The 20,790-nt window shown below is 41.4% G+C and overlaps 1 protein-coding gene across 1 annotated transcript in view; it reads right to left on the bottom strand.

Annotated features, from left to right (window-relative positions):
- Nucleotides 1–20,790, bottom strand: part of DNAH11 (dynein axonemal heavy chain 11) — a gene marked incomplete at its 3' end in the record, with an annotated part of 169,262 nt that overhangs the window by 39,674 nt on the left and 108,798 nt on the right. The window contains exons 53-54 of the mRNA XM_023750793.1: nt 5,100–5,333; nt 1,091–1,237 (exon numbers count right to left, since the gene is read on the bottom strand). Of these exons, the coding sequence (XP_023606561.1) occupies nt 1,091–1,237; nt 5,100–5,333 (381 nt within the window). The remainder of the gene's footprint in view (nt 1–1,090; nt 1,238–5,099; nt 5,334–20,790) is intronic.

Genomic DNA, 20,790 nt, shown 5'->3' with positions numbered 1-20,790 from the left:
TGGAGTATTATTCCTTTGGGTAAAGTTTATAAATAGAGCAATCTTGAACACTTAATACATAAAAACCCACAAGTGCAAGTAAAAAGTACTAGAGGTTAACTTATTTCTCATTCCCAATACCTCTCACCCTAAGGTGCAATGACCCTAGAACACTGAACATGCTGCGTATCCTAGTGATCTGGGAAGACGTGGGGTGCAATTCCCTTTGGCCCACGGCTCCGGGGCGTGTCAGCCAGGCCCACCCTGGATAATGGCATAATGCCTACTGACTCAGTGGCTATGAGCACGTGGCAATTTACAGTTATTTATTAACTAAACCTTGATTATAATGGTCTAAAATAAGAGAATATACCTTACACACACATATATATTCATTCAATTTTTAAACAAATATTTATTAATTTTATGTTTACTTGTACTATTTCTTTTGGGAAATAAGATAGCAAAAGAAATCCCTTCCATTTGCAGCTGAAGTTTGGGTAAAAGAAGAAGACAAAAGAAGTTATATTTATTCCAGAATGGCTGGATACCTAAGTGCAAAGAAAGCAGATTTTATAGGAGCTTAAAAGTAATTGTTTCCAACAATAAAACATAATACAAAATGCCAGAGCCTCCATCGAATAAAAAAGAACAAATTTAGCTTAGGATTTAATAATAAACTCAAGTTGTATGATTAAAATGCAAAATTTGAAAACCATTTTGCAAAGTGACGGAATGGGCTTTGTTAACAATTGAGTTGTTCAATTTGCCTAAAAACTGAGACCCTTTAGAAACCTCAGAGGAGCCTTCATGACCTTTACTGTATTACAAATAGGCCTGATGTTCAAGATCCACATCCATTATATGCTTGAATGAGCTCAGTATTTATTGTTCTTCCATATCATTAAAGGAGCTAAAAGGTTGGGAAAATGCATAATGTAAAGAAAGGTCAAGTGGTAATCATGGTGTGAAATGCTGTTACATGTGTAACTATAATAATTCTCTAGATTTTATGCCCCTTGGAGAGGAAGTTGTTCAAAATTGTTCACCTACTAACGTTGATTTTGTGCTAAATATAGCTCGGTGCCCTAAATGGTAGAATGGGCCTGACCTTTTGCTCCTCGGCATCGGCGATGGCCTTTTCCCGGCTCACTTTCTCTGTCTGAAGCCCGATCTTGGCGATCAGAGCTTCAGTATCCTGATTTCTCAGTTGCAACTCGGCTTCCTGAGAGGCAAGTCTGGCTTTGAGATCTCCCACCTAAGGAGAAAAAGTCATTATTTTGAAGTAACACATATCAGATACAGCTTAGTTTTCTCAATGACGTCAGGCGTCCCTCGCAGTTTGTATACAGCATCTGTTTCTACTGAGTTGACTTCAGTCCCAGGTGTGAGAACACGGCCCCATCTCTTGCCATGTAGGAATAAACAGAATAATGTTTCCCAGTGGTTTTGTGGACCATATCGTTAATGTATGTCAGCACCAACTAGAAGTTTATCTTCTCAACTCATCTGGGCAGACAGAGAGGCACTAACAGTGGTGCCCACCTGAGCCCACTGCTTGCTTGGTCCTGTGCGGCTCAGGCTCAAGGCAGTAGAGTCCGGGGAAAGTTTGCTGGATGACAAGCTGGGAGGACCATGCTCTCCTTCTCCAATACATGGCAGGACACTTCAGACAAGTTAAAGAGGCCGATACTCCTTGGTCGTTCTCTGTTTACTTATCAGTTGCTTATTTTGATAGAAATGCCCACAGACTGGTCTTATCTCTTCCCACAAAGTAAGAAGTGGCCGATTTTTCTTCCTCTCATAGGACACTTGAATTAATACCTACACCACAAAGGGCAAACCGCAAGTGCCTGTGGGGATGGAAGGCCAGGGACTTTCCCAGATGTGAATTCTTCTTGGGGGTGGGGCACTAAATAACCTCAATCAGCTCCCGTGAAACTCAAGGCTTCCTGAGGCATCAAGTTTGTCTGCTTTAAAGAATGATTCTCCCACCTCTCCCACCTTTTACGTTGGGATTTCATGAGGTTCTGAAGGTACCACTGGGTTCCTAAGTTTGAGGACCACGTAAATAAAAGCGTAAGTGACGTGCTAGGGAGAAAAATGTAACTCGTGAAAGCAGCTTCACACATCATGATAGTTAGCTCTTTGTTCCACTTATTTTCCTGAAGTATAAATATTACTATTTTGTTAAAATCATAGAAGCCAAAAAGAACAATTATAACCATTTATCTTGACTCAATTGCTAAAAGCACTTTAGTGCTCCCATCGTGTGGGATGACATCTCCCTACCAGATGCAAGGACTCTGGTAACCCCCACCTCAGCACACTCTACGCACACTCTGTCTAAAAGCACAATTACCACTGCGACTACTCCCTGTACTATTAAAGTTACAGCCAGACTGACTCCTTAGCCTCTCTACAAAGTCAGGGCAACACTGCTTGATACTTGCTTTTCTGTTCTTGTTAGCCGTGTGAACTGGTCGTGTGTTAAGTCATAATCAACAGAATTATCCAAGGAGACCAGGAAGAAACTGTTATTTCAAGCCCTAATTTCAGTGTCTAAGGAAGCTATTAGGTCTGAAATATGCCAAGTGACTGAAGCCCTGGGTGGGAGGCCTTACCTACGAAGAAAGGTCACTAGGTTATCATGATGACCCAGGCGGACATCTAAAGAGGAGCATGTGGCAGTAAAAGGGAAACTATGGAAACGATGCTTCCTTTTCCAATTAAGCTGATAAAAAACAAACGAACTTGTAAGAACCTATTAAATATCCCAACCACTCTTCTGGTATTAAAAACATTACATGCTTAAATACCTAATGAGAAGAAATTGCCAGTAGGCCTTCCATCAACACTTTGTGCATCTTCCTCTCAGGCTTTCCGCCTGCTGTTTCCAGCTGAGGAGGAATAAGGAGACCCCCAAGCTGCCCTGCACTTGGCAGTGAACTGCTGGTGGCTTTCTTTCTCCCTTTCTCCCACCCCCTTGATTCATCAACACGTAACTGAGATGACGTCAGAAAACCACTCATCTTCTCTTAGCTCAACAGGACTCTAGGAAAGACTTCACTGGGGAAAAGGGTCTTGATTTAAGTGAGATAGTATTATCAGAGAGAGAGGCAGAGAATGAAAAGGTAAGAGAAAGAAGGCAATGAGAAAAGGAAATGTGCATAAAAAGGAATAGGAAAGAGTAATAGGAAATGTGCATAAAAAGGAAGAGTAAAGAAAGACATTCTTTGAAAGGGAAGGAAAAGATGCCCAAATATGGATATACTCTCTGGGGGCTTCCCAGAAACTACTCTGCACATCACTCGGTCCTGGAAACCGACCTGGAAACCTCTTCACTCTGTTTCTCTTTCCCAATAGGATTCTATCTCCTCAGGGCTCGGGACAGATCGCGTTTCCCAAAGAGCCATTCCTGGCATGTGCAACACAGAGGATAAGAGGCAAGTGATACTTTGGCCTATGGAGTGCATGAAGGACATGGCCAGAGAGGCCTTCAAAGTGAAGGTGCCAACATATCCTTCCGCGACCAGTTCGTGGCTTATTTTGAGCCTAGACACAGATGGGCTGGCTGCTCTACTCGGGGAAAAACTGACTCAATCTCTTGAAAACAAGAGTCTATGCCCTGATGCCAATACTCCAGAGAAACCACTGGAATTTCTGGCCTTGAGGTCACCCACAGTGACAACCCCCTCGATGCATGTTTCTCCAGCTCTCGGGCCCAGGTGGTTCATAGAAAAGCTGGGCCATTCTCCAGTCTCCACATGCTTCCATTCTAACGTCTTCTGACTGGCCACAGCACGGGCAGCACAGTACCATGGACAATCCACGGGCTTCAGGTAATACTGACCTGGCTTCAAACCCCCACCTTACAGGCTCTGTGGCCTTAAACTCTTTCAGCCTCATATGTAAAGTTACAGCACCAACACCCATGCCGTGAACTGGTTTTGTATTTAACAATGAAATCGGATAGACATGATTAACATGTGAATTCTTAATTCTTAATTCTAATCATTAACATGATTCCTATGTGAATTCTCTGATTACTCCTAGAGGTTAGAGGTACTGTCCTTCAAGTACCTCTAACCTCAAGGGGTCTTATGACTGAGGATGAAGGCAACACTGGATACTTTTATCTAAGAGAAATGGTGGCTAAAAAGGGACCAGACACCAAGATTTGTCTTAGGGACCCTAATCACATGATCAACCCTAATCACATCATCAACCAGGAAATGATGTCCTCACTGGGGGTTGAGAATCTGAGACCAAAATAGGTCCTAGTTCCATGGCAGGTGACATAATCCCTGACAATAAGCCCAGAACACCGAAGCAGTGGGGGAGAGGAGAGAGGAATCAGCTGTGCCTGTTCCCTTCAATATCTCTCTGTGGTCCTGCGCTGAGTCAGGCCAAGAGAGGGTGTCTCTCCAAACCATCAGTGATAGAGTCATTGGCTGGTCCCTTTCTAGGCTTGGGAAACCAGAAATAGTGTGTTCTTTGTGTTCTCGAACTGTAAAATTTTAGCATTAATTATCGTATCAGCAACCTCTCAGTGCATGGGACGATGCTCAACCAACAGAGCCACATCGGCCATGGTAGCATTAGGTATCCTATATAATAAAAGCCTAATATGCTAAGTGTCCAGTCGACCAGTTGGCCTTTCAACCAAAGAGTAATATGCTAATGATATGCTAAGGCCGCTCAACCGCTCACTATGACTTGCACTGACGACCAGGGGGCAGACACTCTGACCGGTAGTTTAGCTTGCTGCTGGTGTCCGGCCAATTGGGACTGAGCGAGAAGGCTGGACACGCCCTGGAGCCCTCCCACAGTCCCTCCCCAGGTTGGCCAACAACCCACATCCCTCCCTGGCCCCCATCGTGCACCGATGGGGTCCCTCAGCCTGGGCTGCACCCTCTTGCAATCTGGGACCCCTTGGGGGATGTTGGAGAGCCGGTTTCGGCCCGATCCTGCAGGCCAGGCCGAGGGACCCCACTGGTGCACGTATTCGTGCACTGGGCCTCTAGTCTTACATAAATGGTTTAAAATGTTGCTTCAAAAATAAATTTTTAAATAATGTTAGGAGCATAGGTGTCAGTAATAATCCACCCTGGTCATACCTGAGAGGCTGTGGTTTTCAGCTTCTGAATGCCATTCACCAAGTGCTCTTTCCTTTGGGATACCTCTTTTTGTTTCTTCTTCAACAGGTTCTTAAACAGGGATATTTGTTCTAGAAAACTCTTTGGGGTGGTATAGTTGTATCTTCTCTCATTTTGGTAATACCTGGTACTCATTTCATTGACGCTGGTGTGAACATGTGCCATGAACAAGCTAATAGCATCTTTGTCCAGGAGCTGAAAACACAAACATTGCAATTCATGTGACATTTTCTCATGTCAATACAAAACTGCAGGGGTAGGGGGGTGGGCTGGGAGAGGTCAATGGGGGGGGAGGAAAGGGGGATATGTGTAATACTTTCAACAATAAAGATTAAAAAAACCCTGCAATTTAAAAAAAAAGAAAAATTACCAAATTTATACAGTATTTTTCCCCCAAAAGCCAGAACAAATTACAGTAGAATCTAGGATCACTTCCCTAGTCTTTAAGAGCTACCCACAGGATTAGAGCGATGACAAGAAAAGGCAGTCAGCTTTGCTAACCTCTTCTTGACAATGAGGAAAGGATTTTTATGTGCGCCACACCCCAAACCCAAAACCAATGTAACACAAGCGCTGCTATTCACAGCTTGATTTGTATCTATTAAGTGTGAGAAAGACAAAAATGGAGAAACTGAGACACAGAACTCTGGGAAGTGTTTGTGGTGTTGCTTTCAAACTTAACTTTAGGCCAAGTAAGCCAACAACCCTGCAGTCAATGAAAAAAAGAAAGAAGAAAAGCTGAAAACTGAGAAATACAATTGTATAAGAATCCATGTGAAAACAAACGGATGGTAAGGTATAAAAGTCAGTGCTTCCGGGAGAAAAATATCATGATCATTTCTATTCTCATTTAGGGAGGAAAAAAACCCCCAATTAATTCTCCTTTGAAGATTTCCTGAAGAACCTTCCCCCCACCCCCCGCCCATGCACTCTTTGCATTTGTCCTCTATGACTTCTGAAGTAGTTAACTTTTTAATTTGTAGAGTCACATCTCCCTCATTTTAATGATTATTTATTGCATTCTGTACAAGATGAACCAGGTTCAATTAATCAAGGGAAGCCTAAAAATCAATTAATATGAATTAAATGAGCTACACCAACTCTCAGGAAAGTCACACATAATTTACCAAAGTGTTGTCAATAACACTCAGACATCTTTGGGAAAATTGTGCACAAGGGGCTGGTGATGCAGTTAAATGTTTCCAACCTGCACCATCAATATGAGAGCCAGGGGTGCGAGGAGAGACAGGCCAGTCCTCAGGGCGGAAAACAAGTGTTCCTGGGCACTGTCTACACACTCAGCTTCCCCTCCGCCTGAAAAATTCCCGAGTGGGTTTAAAATGCGTACGTTTTAGATCGTTCTGCCGATTAAAAATCCATTTTGCTAGTAACGAACATGTTTTTAAAGCAAAAATTAAATCTCGAATACAAATCCATCACCAGTAGCAGAAGCAAAAACCTTTTATTTATTATTATTTTAAAATATATTTTTATTGATTTCAGAGAGGGATAGAAACATTAATGAGAGAGAATCATTGATTGGCTGCCTCCTGCACATCCCACACTGGGGATCGAGCCCACCACCAGGGCATGTGCCCTGCCTGGGAATTAAGCCGTGACCTCCTGGTTCACAGGTAGACAGACACTCAACCACTGAGCCACGCCAGCCAGGCAGGATTTTATTTTTAAAAGAGCCTGACTTATAATATAAACATGGGTAAAAACTCACTCCTGTCCTGTCTTGTAATGTGAACTGAAAGGTGTAGCATATATCCGTCTATAATGTAAATACCTCCCCAGCCAAGTGCAACGTCCTTAGAGCAAAGCTGGCCTCTGCCCAGCCATGATCCCTCTGAGGCGGCTCCTGGGCTGCCCTGAAAGCTCTTAAACAACAGTTTCACTTGTAAATCCGTGGAAGAAGTGGTTTCCGGGAGAGCTGGAAGTGGCCCGAGACAACTTGTCTCAATGGGGCAAAATAACTATTGTTATGGGGCTTAACAAAATGGCACAGCATGGGAGACCAGCGGAGCCAGGCAGCAGCTGGTTGCAATTCACACTGTTTTTCAGAAAACTCTAATCGGTCCAGAACAGACCTCTTTGATGACTGGTCTTCCCTGCATTCTCCATTTGTCACTTTCTCTTATGATAAGGTCAGTAGTGACAGCACTTCCTGACATTAACAGCTGTGGCTTTTAAAGGGTCATTGTAGAACTACTAATTGCAGTAATTTCATTAGCATAAATTATTTATTCTGCCATTCATTTCTCTCCAGCTTTTTTTTGGGGGGGGGGGATGGGGGGAGGCATGGAGGAGATGGCTGCTGGGGCTGCTGCAGGGATGGCGATGCCATGCTGTGTTTTCCCCTTTTATTTTTTATTTTTATTTTTTAAAAATATATTTTATTGATTTTTTACAGAGAGGAAGGGAGAGGGATAGAGAGTTAGAAACATCGATCAGCTGCCTCCTGCACACCCCCTACTGGGTACATGCCCTTGACCGGAATTGAACCTGGGACCCTTCAGTCCGCAGGCTGACACTCTATCCACTGAGCCAAACCCGTTAGGGCTATTTTTTTATTTTTAATCTTCACCTGAGGATATTTTTTCCATTGGTTTGTCGAGAGAGTGGGAGAGAGAGGGAAAGACAGAGAGAAGCATCAATGTGAGAGAAACTCATCGACTGGTTGCCTTCTGCACATGCTCTGGTCAGGGCCCAGGCCAGGGAGGAGCATGCAACCGAGGTACGTGCCCTTGACCGGAATCAAACCCAGGACCCTTCAATCTGCAGGCCGACGCTCTATCCACTGAGCCAAACCAGCTAGAGCTGTGTTTCCCCTTTTAGACCTGAGAGCTAGGCACATTTGCCCCTGCCACATTTGCCCCTTAATGAAACCAGGGGACCCCATTCTGTAGGTATTTAGCAGGCAATCATGGTGAAGGCAAAAACCACCCATCAAACGGTTATAAATCCAAGATTTCCCCCTCGAAGCAGCTTTGGAAAACAATGCTGCATTTGTGCATAATCAAATGCGAAGCTGAAACTGCTTTTTCCTCACATTAATAAAAAGTGCTTAATTTCCACTCTCACACTTGGCTCACTGTAAACAGAAAAACATACACAACTGCTGCCACACCAAGTACCTCAGCTCCTGACTCTTCAAGCAAAGGCCCCGGATGTCCCTGCTACTGAAAATGACAGACAGCAAAATTCCAACAAAGACCGACACCCGGAGGCCAGAACTAAATGAGACATCGTCCGTGTTATGAAGGGTTTTACACCTTCCCAAGACCAGCGAAGATTATATCGGTCTGTACTTTTACATTAAGACTTTCCAAAGTATTATACTCAAAAGAGAAGGGGCAGATGAAAGAACATTTCCTTTTTAAAGTTTAACTTAGGGAAACTTTGTAGCATATGTCATATACCTACAGTCCATCTCGAAAGTTTTTCTCAAGAATTATTTCTGTTATCTTTTTGCAGCTTTACTGAAATAGAATTGATATGCAAAAGTGCACATATTTAATATCTATATTAATGCTGTAACAATTTCAAACGGCTGAGTTATAAAATTATTTGTACTTTTTAGCCCCTCTTGGGGGCTGGTGAAAGGAGAGAATATCTTCAGTAGATCCTTGTGGTTGTCAGGTTGGTCAATTAAATAAAGGAGATTTAAAAATGCATAACACGGGCAGTAATGCATGTGAGCATCTCTCCTACACTCTTCACGGTGCTAATCCCTCCCAGAGGGATGCAGGGCTCGAACCCTAGAACCTGGATTAGATTCCCAGTTCTGTCAAGTTGGGCAAATTATTGCTTTCCCTATACTTCCTCCTCCTGCCCATAAAATCAAACCTTAAACTGTCATTATTCCTTTTTTACTCTGCTTTTTCCTTTAATCCTCTTTCAGAACAATCAAACACTTGTGCAACAGTCAAGAGCAGGATTTAGGACTACGGGCTCTCGTGTCACAGTGCGGATGGGCCCCTTACCTGCTGAGTGACCCTGTGCTTATGGCCTCCAGCCCCTCACCTGGGCAACAGGGCACAGTGGCCTTCTTAGAAGGTTGCTGATTAGAGGTGGGGAGCAATGCACGGGCAGGGAGGTGATGCTTCTGCTGCTGGTGATGGTGACAGTACACCCACAGCAGTCCCCGCGAGATTATGCAGCCGCAAGTGTTAAATGTAGCACCAGACACAGTTTTCTAAGTCACAATGCTATTTCTTGGGGTTTTCTGTTACCTTGTCTGGTGGATGCACTGTGTTGTTAGTTTGCTCATGCTTTTAATTTTCTGTCTTTTAGAGACCAAGTTTGGGTCAAAGGCAAGATCAAGCCCAGTCAAAGCCAGCAAGCTTCCGGATGAGTTTCCCATCATTGAAAAAAGTAACTTCAGTGGCTCTTGGACAGAACATTAAAACAGAGCAGCGGCTGAGGGCTGAGGACTGAGGCTGTGAGCAGGTGAAACAGAACCCAGCTACCCCTTTGATGGCAAAGAGATGAGGCAAGAGATGGCGCAGCTGGTCCGGTGAGGCCAGCACTAGACGAAAGCCACCAAGCTATAATTTGGAGGTAGTGACGCCTCTACTTGATTTAACTAACCTTTTGGCTTAACAGCATGTCCAGGTGCCTGGGCAGCTATAAAAACTGGACTCTACTTTTGAGATAGATTCCTGAAGTTTATATAACAAAGCCCTGAAAAGCAGCAGTCTACTACTTTTCCCAATTCTCTCTAAATTTGATTCATACACACAGAGCAAGAAATGTCTGGTGGACAGCCTGTCAGTGTGCATGTGTCAGGGAGAGAGAGGGCTGGAGAATGGGGACAGGTATTAAGGCCCACCCGGACCTTCCCCGTGTATTTGAACATAGGCTGAAGCCCGTATGAGACTTAGGCAGTCGCAAGGTAAATTTGGTTGCGTTTGATTTTGTCTTGCTCTTTTAAAATTATGTCAGTATTCCCCACAAACAGGTTATTTTCCCCAAATTCACAGAATTTCTATTGCACAGGGTTATTTTTCTACTTCATAAATCCATATGGGATAATCCTCATTTATATTTCAAAGAGAAAACTGTGCTAAAAATCATCAATAGAAGCACTGCTCACGCACCTGTATTAACCAAATGCCGTTTACTCCTCTTCATGCCTGGCCTAACGTTTATAAAGGAACTTGGAGACATCTGAAGAAACCAGTCTTTAAAATCAGCAATAAAACCACTTTCCTCTTTGAGTGGAAATTTTTTAGCAGTGGTTTGGAAAATGGGATTCAAATACACCGTTTACATGTTATCAAACCCTGCAACACGTTCTGGATGGAAGACGTGGCGACAAGTGAGATAACGTCAGTTCACTGAAAAAGCCGGCGATGCCGAGCTTGTGTGAGTACGTTTAGGCTGCATCCCACCACAAGGTCAGAGAACTGTAACTTCCAGTCGGCCGAGCTGCCTGAGCAGGACGGCTCGCCCACCTGGCTCAGATCCCTATTCTGCCCCCTTCCAACGACAATCTCACTCCTCAGCCCCTGGGTTCATCGTGTCCTCTCCTCTCAGTACTTTCTCCTTCAGCAGGGCCTGCTCTCAAGCACGTCTGTTCTCCATTCTGACTTGAAAAGCAAAACCAGGGCTTGTCTTCTAACTCCTGTTTCTCCCGCCTTTTTTCTTGAATTGTTCCTAACTGGGACCCATGCACTTCTCAGTAGGGACACCACCCCCTCCCCCCAATGATCACTTGGAGCCCCACTCCCAGGGAGTGAGGAGGCGCGTGCGTTGACAGAGTCTTCAGATAAATCCCCGGTGGCGCTGAGATGGGAAACTATTGTGGTCATTCCGTCAGCTGTCATTTAGTTCAATGCCAGGTAACAGAAAAGAACACAAACATTTACATAGCCGCAGTCCGCCCACACCCCTGGGTGCTGCGTGCGTACTGACTGCAAATTATATGTCAACACACACCAAACGGCTTGCCTTTAATGAATCCTTCCTCTGGGCTGAAGGGGGTCACCTTGTGTAAGCACCTTCCACTCAGCCTATGAGGTCAATCATTAGGAAGGGCCCAAATTATGCTGATAATTTTCCGTCTACATCATGGAAATGAAAACGAAGAAAGTGATCAAATTAGTGCTCATTCCAAAAAAATCGAAGAGCTATTTTTGACCTCTGCGGAAAAGGCACCCCACATGTTCAGAACATGGACGCGTTGCGCTCGGAATTATGATGGCTCCTGAGTAACAAATTAGGGAGGTGGGAGAGTTAAATAAGCGCACGGCTCTGAAATGAAATCATCTGGCTAATTTGTCTCCAGGCATCACTCAGCCCCACAGAAATGGTAACGTGCTCTCTAGATCCCTGTGTGGCACTCGGCGTCCTACAGGAGGCGCCCCGATACCACGGGACAGAGTGTAGCACCTGCCAGGAGCCTCTGGACTTAAAATGATGCAAGTCCCGCCTCATCCAGCAGATGTCAATGGTCACTGGCACATCGAAGCTCCGTCGCAGTAACTTAGCCAGGAGAAAGCCTGCGCCAGAACGTTTAATTCGAGGGTTCAGACGTAAAGGCAAAAGGACAGTGACTATGAAAGTATCATTTAAACTCCCCAGAAATGCAGTTTAATCTGTATCTAGTGCCTTTCGGATCAGGCTGTTTGGAAGGGTGGTGATTGTGAACATTTCCCAGGGAGGCTTGTCTTCAGGTTTCTCTGAGAGGCGAGGTGACAAGAAGCCTAGAATTCAAAGTGATCCCGTGTCCTCCTGGAGAGTCAAAGGGAGCCCCTTTAATGGAGACTAACACGAACATCGCATGAAGGTCTACCAGAAATATTTTATACTTTAAAATCTGGAAAAATCATTAAATATGACAAATAATGGTCACAATTATGAACACGAATGTCTTAGGCTGTTGCCAGGCTCACGGCATTCCTGGAATCAGGAAGGGCTTAATTTTATCGTCTAATAATTACAAGGAGGGTTCAGAATACCAGTTTACTAGAGGGAGCGAGTCAGTAGGTATCTGTTGCCTGCAGATTCTGCTTATCGCATTCACGTTACCAGGCTGGTCTTGTGAACAGAAGGACCAGTGCGCCGTGTTTCCTATGTTAATTCTCACCTGGGAGGAAGTCGGAGCTCGCGGCCCAGGGTAGGTCAGTGTCGGGCACCGTGCTCTCGTAAGCTCCTGGCCTTCTGGCGAGTCAGGGCATGAGAAGAACATGCTCACGTGTTGTGAGTGTGTCTGTCTGTCTGTACAGACACACACACACACACACACACACACACACACCTCAACTTGGTGTAAAAATGTCAACCATCATATCCCACAGAATGTAAACTAACAGAGAGGATCTTACCTTCAACAAACAAGGTCAACTTTCTGATAGGGGGTGTATTTTGCAAAACATTTATTGGGACTTTTGGTCAGAGTGAGTGTGAGAGTGAGTGTGAGAATGAGTGTGTGAGTGTGTGAGTGTGTGTGTGAGAGATATTCAGAGGCTGACACGACATACCTCAATCCCATTGATTTCCTCAATGAACCTCCTGCTGACTGAGACCAGAGCCTCCTGCGGCCATGCATGAAACCAGTCAATAGCCGTGCAGTTCACTATGGCTGGGAACTTCCGAGCTCTAACTCTCAGCGTGTGACCGACTGGAGAGAAACACAGAATGACCTGTGGAGACACGGGGGCAGGGCAGAGACAGGAGGTGATCAGTGAGCAAAGCGGTGCCTTGCGATCCTGGACAAGGGAAGAAAGGCGCACAGCCAACCGTGACATTCAACGACCCCCGCGCACTCCGGAGGGGAAACCTGCCCGAGGGCTGCCCATCACAGACAGAAAGGCTGCTGTGCGCTTTCGTTACAACGGGCCTCTCTCCTTTCAAACATTTTTATGATGATCTTTAAGAGTGGGAAATGTATCCTTTTCTATCACACAAATAACAATTGAAAAAAAACAAAACAAGACAAAATCACATGACAAAACAGTGCCAATCCTTTCATCTTCTGTCTCCTTCCATTCACTACTTCATCCGGCCCCATACAACTGTGTGATACACTTTCTGAAAAACTGTTTTATCATATCGGTATTTTGTTTTCATTTAAAGTAAAGTACATTCACTAGAGTTCTTGACATTTTTAAAGGAGTAAAAAATTCAGTTTGCTGAATGCTTGTGATAATAATTTTACAAATTTCTGGTTTAAATCAAAAATTTTATTTATGCAATTAAAGATTTAAGAGTTCATTTAAATCTGAATATGTTTCCACACTCTCTTTCAAAGGGATTGATTTTTCCCCTAAAGTATTTAAAAAATTCACATAATAAAAATCACCAGCATATATGCAGTCATTTAATATCTCATTTAACAGATGTACTTTTAAAATATATATTTTTATTGATTTCAGAGAGGAAGGGAGAAGGAGAGAGAGAAAGAAACATCAATGATGAGAGAGAACCATTGACCGGCTGCCTCCTTTATGCCTCCCATCTGGGATCAAGCCCACAACCCTTTAAGACTCTAAGCTCTGTTTTAAGCTATGTGCTCCACACAAGCTCCATGAGTAGCAGATATCTGTCTGAGACTTCCGTTCTTTGAAGCACACCTCGAGTTGGGAGTTTTGGGGAGGAGAGCACCCCAAACCTGAACAGATATCATCTATTTCTAAGTATTGAAGGCAACTGAAATATGCTCCCCCCAAATAGTTCCTGGCACTTGTAAATGGCCACAGTGGCTTAAGGTACTTCCCAGTAGTGGATTAGAAAGAAAAGTCGGTTAAGAAAATAAAGTTAAAAATGTCTCAGACAGCTGTGCTCTAAAAGTAAATTCTCACAAATAAAAAGCAAACCCTGAAATCACCATCTATGTATTTCCTGCAGCTCTAACATTTGGATGTCAGAAACCTGCTTTGGGGATCCACACCATAGAATTTTCTACTCCCTTTTTCCCCCTACACAGGTGTTATGACTCATTTGCAATAACCCACGTTTCACTGTGCTTTGTAATACGTTTCAATTTCTTCTACATAAGAGCCCATTGCAAGCATATATTTACTCGTAGATCATGGACAGGACTGAGTCCATCTCCTCTTGTAATGGAAATTTGGATTGCTACCGTCACTCTGTATTTTTTTCCAGCTGATATAGTTTATTCTCAGAAGTAACCCTCCCACATATTTCCTTCAGAAGCTTCTATCTATAACTTTATCCTCAAAAGTCTCCATGTTTTTCAAGAATGATAAGATCTGAATCCTCATAGAAATGGAGGTTTAGCATAGAAAATACTCTCCAGTTATCATCCTTCCATCTTCCTGTATCATCCCCACCCAATAACTTTTTAATTTCAATTATTTTATGAGATCCAACAGCATATTTAATGTATACACTTTCAATACATTTTTCTATTTTCTTTTTAGGTAACACACAATCAAATTATTCCCATGACCTTTTACTTGTGAATACTGACCAGTACAGAATTTTTTCAAGAGATAATATTTTACATGGGGGAGTTTTAGTGCCTTTGTTTTCTTTAAAGAACGATACTCTTCAATCATAAAGAAGTGGTATGTGGAATCCCAATATGTAGCAAAGAGCAAATGCATACCTGGAGAGTAAAGACAGTAGGACTTACAATCCCCACCATGTTTTCATATATATATGGACTGTCTTCCCTCCCTCAGCTGCCTGCCCATCCTCAGGGCTGCATTGCCCACACACTCCTCTCCAGACCAGTCTGCAGCCCCATAACTTCATGTCAGTGATTACTGTTTTGTTTTTAACAGAAAACCAGATGCCTGATTACCTGCTGAACAGGACACTACACAGCAACCCTATACACATGTGCAGTTGGAGAAACAAGACCCAATACTGTCCTTGCAAACCCACATCCAACTGTAAGCAAAACGTGAAGAAGATGAACATGCTTCTCAAAATGCAAACTCAATATAAAGGGATGTCCTTCCTTCTGGGATTAAGCCTTTCCTTTCTGCTGTTAAAATTCTCTTGTGTCATCTACAGTAAAGGAGATTATTTCTACTTATTCTCTGAGACACTTCCTCACCATTTTTCCTCAATAAAATCTTTACTGCCCTGTCTTTTATTATCTTATACCCCCCGTATCTCCCATATGCTTAGTTGTAATTTTATACTTGTTTGTACAATTTGCGGGTGGATGCCTGTTTTCCCAACAATGAACTGGCTGGTAAAATAAACAAGCAAGCACCCTCCCTCCCTCCACCAGCTTTCTTATATATCTACCATGGACAGTTAGAAAATTGGGCAAGAGCAAAAAATAATGTAAGATATTGAGAAAAGAACTTGAGAACTGTGTAACATACATAAAGATAGCTATCTGCTTCACTGAAGGCCAATAGAGACATTTTGACTAAATGAAGCAGTGTGCCACATTCCTTGAGGAGCTCCATTATTATAAAGATGTTAATTTCCCCCACATTAACAAATTTTAGGCAATTCTAATAATTCCCAACAGGAAATCACTTTGTAGAGCTCTAAAAAGTGATTCTAAAGTTCATATGAAAGAATAAAGGGTAGAAATATCAAGAAAGAACTTACTCTCTCAGGGATAAAACCTTAAGTTATAATAAATAAAACTGCGTAGGTGAATGAATGGGAACATTCAATACTGTTAAGTGTATCCACAACATTCCCAAATTAGTCTATACATTCTCATTGTGTGTGTTTTTTTCAGCCTTTAATATATTTTCTACGAAAACTCAAGCTGTTGAAACAAAAAAAAAAAGTACTGGTTTTGTTATTAGAAAAAAACAAGGAGAAATTTTAATTCACAAAGGATGAAAACACAGGACACTGGTCTGACTGTACATACAATATTACAATAAATTGATTAGGTACAGACTTAACATTTAAGAATTTACACACACACACACACGTACTTTGACAGAAGAAACACAGGACAATATTAGTCACTGATATGTCCATAACGACTGAGAGAAAGAATATCACTGACTGGAGTCTACTGTTTTCCTGGCACACAATCACTATATAGGCCGGTCCTAAATCATGTGGTATTGTTAAGGGTATCTTTCGGCAAATATAAACATTCATTTTTTTATGTTAAGCTGATTTTCCAGTTCATCTGGGAGCGTAAAGTTACAGATATCTAAGTAAATGTAGAAAAGGAATACTATAGAACTATAGCAATCAAATCAGCATGGTGTTGACATAAAAACAGATAGATATCAATGGAACTGAACAGAGAGCCCAGAAATAAACCCACACCTATATGGTCAATTAACCTATGACAAGGGAGGCAAGAATATGCCCTGGGGTAATGACAATCTATTTGATAAGTGGTGTTGGGAAAACTGCTCAAACGCATGCAAAAGAATGAAACTGGATCGTGTTGTTATATATGTAAGAAGAAACTCAAAATCGACTGAACACTTGAAACCATAAAACCCCTGTCAGAATGGCTATCACCAATAAACCAACAAACAACAAATGTTGATGAGGATATGGAGAAGAACCTTTTGCACTGTTGATGGAATTGTAAATTGGTGCAGCCACTATGGAAAATAGTATGGAGGTCCCTCAAAAAGTTAAAAATAGAACTACCATATGACCCAGCAATGCCACTTGGGTATTTATCCAAAGAAATCCAAAACCCTAATTAAAAAAGATATATGTACCCTTATGTTCACTGCAGCATTACTTAAAATAGCCAACATATGAAAGCAACCCAAATATCCATCAATAGACAAATGGGTAAAGAAGATGTGATACATATACACAATGGAATACTACTAGGTCATTCAAAAGAATGAAATTTTGCCATTTGAGACAATATGGACAGACCTAGAGGGTATTATGCTAAGTGAAATAAGTCAGACAGAGACAAATACCATATGATTTCACTTATATGTGGAATCTAAAAAAACAAAATAAATGAAAACAAAACAGAAACAAATGCAGAGAGAACAAACTAATGGTTACCAGATGGGAGGGGGGTTGGAAGGATAGTGAAAAAGGTGGAGGAATTAAGATGTACAAATTCAGTGACAAAAAACAGCCATGGGATGTGGAATCTAAAGAACAATATAAATGAACAAATAAAACAGAAACACTCGTAGATACAGAGAACAGACAGATGGCTGCCAGAGGGGAGGGGGGGTTGAGGGACTGGGTAAAAAAACACGAAGGGATTAGGAAGTACAGATTGGTAGTTACAAAATAGTCATGGGTATGTAAAGCATGGCATAGGAAATACAGTCGAAAATAGTGTGATAACTATGTATGGTGCCATGTGGGTACTGGAAATATCAGGGGGAACATTTTGTAAAGTACGTGAATGTCTAACTACCATGCTTTATATCTGAAACTAATATGAAATAATATTTAATGCACACTGTAATTGAAAAAAATTGTAATTAAAAAAAGAGGGAAAGAAATAACCCTAGAAGTGTTTTCCAAACCAACCAACTAACCAACCAACCAACCAGTCATAGGAGCATAAAGTACAGTGTAGGGAATATAGCCAATAATATTGTAATACCTATATATGGTGCCAGGTAGATATTAGGCTTATCACAGTGATCACTTTGCAAGGTATATAAATGTCTAATTACTGTGTTATACACCTGAAACTAATATAACACTTATCCAAACTATAATTAAAAAATTAAAACAAAAATTTTAATGTAGAAAAGGAAAGGATATTGCCCTACTAGATTTCCAGAATATACTGTAGAGCTACAACAAACAAAGTTGTGTTTATACAAGCATAGACAGATTTGAGGAACATAGTAGAGAGTCAATAACACAGTGCCACATATTTAGGCGTTCAATATATGAGACTGGAATAATTTCAAATGGTGATGAAATAGAATAAATAGTGTTGAAACATAGGGGGCGGGGAGTAGAAAATCTACCTTATAATGTATGTAACAATCTAAGGCTAAACATTAAAAACTTAAGTTAATTTAAAGAAAATTCAAGATAACATTTTATAACCACAGAGCATGGAGATTCCTCTTTAAAAAGCCTTAACACACAAAAGCCACAAGGAAAGATCAGATAAACTTTATACATATAAATGTAAAACAGATGTCATTGTAAACACAGTTGGCAGAATTATAGTGCACTGGCAACATGCAAAACAGACAAGGACATTACAAACATATAAACATTATTCAGATATATAAAGAGCTCTTATAAATCAATATAAATATTAACAAACCAATATGAAATTTGGCAAAGGGTATAAATGGATAAAGGTTTTGCACCAATTGTTATTTAGAATAAAGTACATTTGAGTTAAATAGTTCACTCTATCCACCAAGTTCTTGGAATCATTTGATTTTTTTTTCCTGTGGGAGCCTTCTAATCAAAAAGGCAAAGAAAGGTAAAGGAAACAGTGAGAGATGTAAAAAAAAAAGGTCTGAACTTTGTATGTCCATATATACACACAGAATACTGAAAGGAAACATGCCAACATATTTTCAGTAGTTGTTTCTAGGTAACAAAATTCTCACTATTTCTATTAATTCTTTCATATTCTTCTGTAGATTTACCAATGCAATAGGGATAAGAGCAGATAAATAGAATAGGAGGAAAGACAAAATATTATCTGTAGGTTATATAATACCATAGTTTTTATTTTCTTCAGATGGTTCTGAATTTTAAAATTTTATACAATGAGCATATATTTCTTACATGATCAGAAATAGATCTCTCAGACAGACAGATAGACAGGCACACAGACAATAGACACACAGCTAAGTAGATAGATATATATATGTAACAAGACAGACAGATGTGTAAAATCTTGGGAATGAATCAGGGGCTGCTACATATGTTAAGTGTTCTTGTCCCTCTGGCATCAGATGGCCAGGAAGGAGGACAAGAAAGAAAAGCTCTGGGGTTAACTAAAGTCAGCTGGAGAGAGGATGCAAGTACTAGCTGCAAGATAAAAATTACGTAGGAAAAGACACATGTACTAATGTGAAGGAAAGAAGGTGTTTGGCACTTACTTACTGGTTTATTTCAGGCAATGCAAGGACACACATCTGATCGTCATTAATGGGAACTGCCCTGTGGGAATCGCAGGTCATGTTTTGCAGCCAACAGGTTCTCGCTGCCCCTGCCTTCCAAATGGGAGCCGGCTTTGGGTGGTGAGCATGGGTAATGGGGTGGCAACGTCACATCATTTAGCTTGACCTGCCAGGTGTGCTCAGCAACCCCGTAGCACAGTGAGCTTCCCATGCTGCCCAGCTAGGAGCACGCGCAAAGGAGACAGCAGCTCATCAGAAATCTGAGCGTTTAGCACATGCCCGTGAGTGTCACAATATATGAAACTAACATACAGCAAATCCAGAATCTTTCTTTAATTCCAAGGATTGGGGAATATATTTGGATTAAAGAGAAAGAAGCTGCCGTTTTCCAGCCAAAAGGTGATCCACTTTTATGCCACATTATTTCTCCCTCAGGGTAAGGCACTGTCCACTGACCTTTCTCACGATACAACAAACTAAGTGACAAGGCCAAGAAGGGTCAGGAGTACTTGAGGGAAATATCCTACTCCTCCTTAGAATTAAAAAGCAAAGCAAAGCAAAACTAAACTAAGAAGCAAAAAGCCCTCCTCCTTATTTTAGTAGGGAAGAGACATTATTTAATTAGCAATCCTATGACAATGGGTGGGGGGGGGAATGACCCATATCTAACTCCAAAATAAATGCTAGCTCGCACAAAGGTACATACTAAAAAATGAGACTAGAAAGAAGACTAAACACCAGTAGAGATGACTAGAAAACCGATCTCAGCTTTGGTAAGCCTGCCTAAACAGATCACAGGAAACACATACAGGAAAAGACTGATGGATTTAACAACATAAAAATGTAAAACTTCACACGATTATTAGTGAGTGCAAGAATCTCAACAGCTACTGAAAGGAATGTAATAGGTAGAGACGTCCTTGACAAGATATCTGTCCTGAGGCAAAGGCTAACAGAAGACAGAATGGTGAAACATTAGACACATCTTCATTAATATAAAAATCAAAATTCTCACTACAGCCATTAATTATTGAATATTCTTCTGTAGACTTACTAATGAGATGAGGGATAAGAGCAGATAAATAGAATATTAGGAAAGACAAAATACTACCTGCAGGCCTTATGATATCAATGGACTTACAGAAACTATCAGAGAGGCGGTGAAATAGCTAGCTATAAATAAAAATCAACACCTCTCCTATACACAAACAATCCACCATAAAAAACCTTATAAAGGGAATATTCCATCTACAAAAAAAATTTATCATAAAGATTAAATTCTCCCTAGTATAAAATTAGCCTTCAGCATGATTTCAATCAAAATCAAAATGCACTGTGTTTAGAATTTAACAAAATGATTCTGATGTTTACCCAGATGTATAAACAGGTGAGAACAACAAAGAAAAACTAGACAAGAAAGAGCAATTAGATATTAGATATAAAAATGTATAATAAAACTTTAATAATTCACATAATACCAGGCTGGGATCAGTAGTAAAGAGGTGTATCAAGAAGAGAGAATAGAGGATCTAGAAACAGATCCAAGTAATATGGCTATTTGGCAGGTAATAAATAATAATGTTGCTTTAAATCAGTAGGAAGAAATGCATGATTGTGAGATGAAAAGATCTTTTTGGACCCTAGCC

This window comes from Myotis lucifugus, unplaced genomic scaffold (genome assembly GCF_000147115.1).
Source record: "Myotis lucifugus unplaced genomic scaffold, Myoluc2.0 scaffold_15, whole genome shotgun sequence".
In the NCBI taxonomy this organism is placed as follows: Eukaryota; Metazoa; Chordata; class Mammalia; order Chiroptera; family Vespertilionidae; genus Myotis; species Myotis lucifugus.
This window is presented reverse-complemented; position numbering and strand designations above follow the sequence as displayed.